The 2,863-nt window shown below is 31.1% G+C and overlaps 1 protein-coding gene across 1 annotated transcript in view; it reads left to right on the top strand.

The window, feature by feature from the left end:
* HELRODRAFT_165514 (hypothetical protein) overlaps window positions 1-1,077 on the top strand; it is a gene marked incomplete at both ends in the record, with an annotated part of 3,647 nt that extends 2,570 nt beyond the window's left edge. The window contains one exon of the mRNA XM_009032079.1: window positions 662-1,077. Coding sequence (XP_009030327.1) covers window positions 662-1,077 — 416 coding nt within the window. The remainder of the gene's footprint in view (window positions 1-661) is intronic.
* Window positions 1,078-2,863: the final 1,786 nt, after the last annotated feature.

The raw sequence follows: 2,863 nt of genomic DNA, 5'->3' as shown, positions 1-2,863 counted from the left end.
TCTTATCTTGGATTGATTGTTTGTAACTCGCTCTACTATGGTCTTCCTGATTCTACACTCTATCCTTTAAGTAAAGCTTTTAACTCTGCTGCTCGTCTAGTTGCTCGTGTTCCTTTCTTTCTTTTCTCATATATTTCCATATCTTGTTCTCTTGCACTGGCTATCTATAAAATATAGAATAATTTTTTAAATTCACACATTTGTGTATAAGTCTCAATCTAAATAATTTCCTAAGTACCTAACAGATATATTAATTAAACCTAAACGCCCCGGTTTACGATCGTTTTCTTGTTCTCACTTCTTCTTAACTCGTGTTAAACATTCTTTTGCTAAATCTGCTTTTGCTTTTTTTGGCCTTTTTCTCTGGAACTCTCTACCTACTTTCTTGACTACTTCTCAATCACTTGCGAAGTTCAGAGCGGATCTCAAGGCAAATAAATTAAATTAGTAGTATGCAGTTTGAAATCTGTTTTTTCTATATAACGAGCGTTCGACTGATTCCGATCGTCAAAGTATCCGCAGCACGATGGCGAACATTTGGCCTTGCTTCATGCTGGCTTTTTTTCCTTCAACCTTTATTAATGCTATAGATTAGTTCAAATTAGTTCTTCATTGTTTGACAATTTATTTCCGTTTTAATATTTTCACATTTCACATGCAGATGAAGACTTATCACAGACCTTGCTGATAAGCAATCAAAACCGCGATAAACTTTTGAAGTATTTAAACTTCTTGGAGAATAAAGCCAATGTAGTTAATGAAAAAATTAGCGTAATAGTAAAAGAACTGGATTTGAACAAACAGAAAGTCAACATAATGAACAGTTGTTTGAGTGATGTTGAATTCACCGAAAGCGGAGTTACGGCAGAAGACCATTACGAAGTTCAAGCCAAGGAAAATTATTTCAAAGTGGCATTGAATACTGCCAAGCTTGAGAAGGAGTATTTGGAAAGAGATTTCATGAACTACCAGTTTTTGAAGAACGAAACAGAACATGATATAAAACTGCAACAAGTGACAATGACGATAATGGCTAACCGAATACCAGATGTGATAAAAAACGACCAACACGAATAGGTTGTGAAAATATTTTTAAATAACATGAAATATTCATTTTGTCGTTTGCTTTTTAATTAAATTCAATTGTTCAATAAAATGAGATAATTTTGCCTTGTTATAACCTTCTTTCAAAAAAAAATTTTGTTAACATTATAATTTGTAGTATCTGCAAGCTAATCAATTCAGGCATAAACTACAATTTTCAGTACCAAAATTGTCCACAGATGAATATCATTATGCTTAGTATGTATGATTAAATTTTTTTTAAATTTAAAAATTTCATAACTTATATAACTCAGCGTAATAAAATCTGTTTTTATATAAACATCTTTACAAAAAACATTTCAAACAATTTTGGATTCGAGATGCGCAATTTTATTTTTACATTCTATTGCTGTGAATATATTTTTTAAATAATTTTGTATTGTTAAATTGGATACGCAAAAAATACGCCAAAAATATTACTTGAAGTATAAATTTGTGTTGTGTGTGCATAGTTCTTCACACTTAACTTTGCAAAACGAAAAACTTTTAAATACCTTTCGAGATTGGTGAATGGGTAGACGACGTAAGTTGTCGCATGTTGGCCGGCGAGATGGCTCAGCAGTTCAAATGCTCGCTGAGTCAAACATCTCAATGGCTATCATATACTCAGCGTATATGATGCGGTGCTTGCGCGTGCACATAAAATACATATGTACATCGTGTGAAAAGGATAAACAGCCTTTGTGGCGAATATGGCTGCTTCAAATCAATGGTTGAGCTGCAATGTCACAGCTGCAATAAAAAAGTTCCACACCCTTTGTATATGAATCTTTCGGTTTTCCAACTTTTTGTTCTAAACCGGTCATAATTTGGATAACTTGTTAATCCAACCACCTAATAAACAATTCAAACAGAAAATTTCCATGCATAACATTGTAAAATTATTGAAAAATAAAATATAAAATATGAATGATATGAATATAAGATTGTTCTCAAAAGAGTAATTTAAATGTCATCAAAGCTGCATCAAAGTAAAGATATATAAAAAAACAAGCTTTTCGACATTGCGGGTATTAGTTTTGTACGGTGATCATTGATAATAATTGCTGAAGTTAGAGTTGGTGTGTATTATTTTCCTTTAATTGCTAATAATTGTCGCTGATTGAAGAAACATTTTTTCAGATTTTAATCATCGCCTCCATTACAAAAAAAATTGAAACGCGTCACATCTTTTATTATAGTGCTCATAAATATTTATTCCGAACATTTATTTCATTCGGCAGTTCGTGAATATTCAACAAAGGCGGAGTCATATCTAATTAACACGTTTATGGCTTTGTTATAAAGACTAAAACTTCACCAATAAAAATGTAAAATAAGTAATAAAGCATGGTTTTGATTATCTGGCTAACAATTCTGCAAAAATGTCTGTCCAAATAACCGACAGGCCCATGGCCGATTATTTGGCTGATGCCGGCGCAACCACAGAAACAACATTAATGTGAGTATCAACTCCATCAGTCATTTAAAACGATATGATAGAAATTAAAAAAGTATTTTCATCAACTATTTTCCATCACGAAATATCAATATATAAAATTATACGCTTGAAAACAACTTAGAGAATTTCAGGGCAACTCACAATACGTGGATTCGACTATATTGTCATAGTAATTTAATTTCACTATTTTGATTTTTATTTAGTTTTTTATACACCATATTATTGAAAATCATAATGAATTATCAAAAACATGTTTATTATCAATTTTAAATACATCCTTATTGATTACATACACTTTATTGATTTCAAAATAAATAA

This window comes from Helobdella robusta (genome assembly GCF_000326865.2).
Source record: "Helobdella robusta unplaced genomic scaffold HELROscaffold_8, whole genome shotgun sequence".
Taxonomy (NCBI): domain Eukaryota; kingdom Metazoa; phylum Annelida; class Clitellata; order Rhynchobdellida; family Glossiphoniidae; genus Helobdella; species Helobdella robusta.
This window is presented reverse-complemented; position numbering and strand designations above follow the sequence as displayed.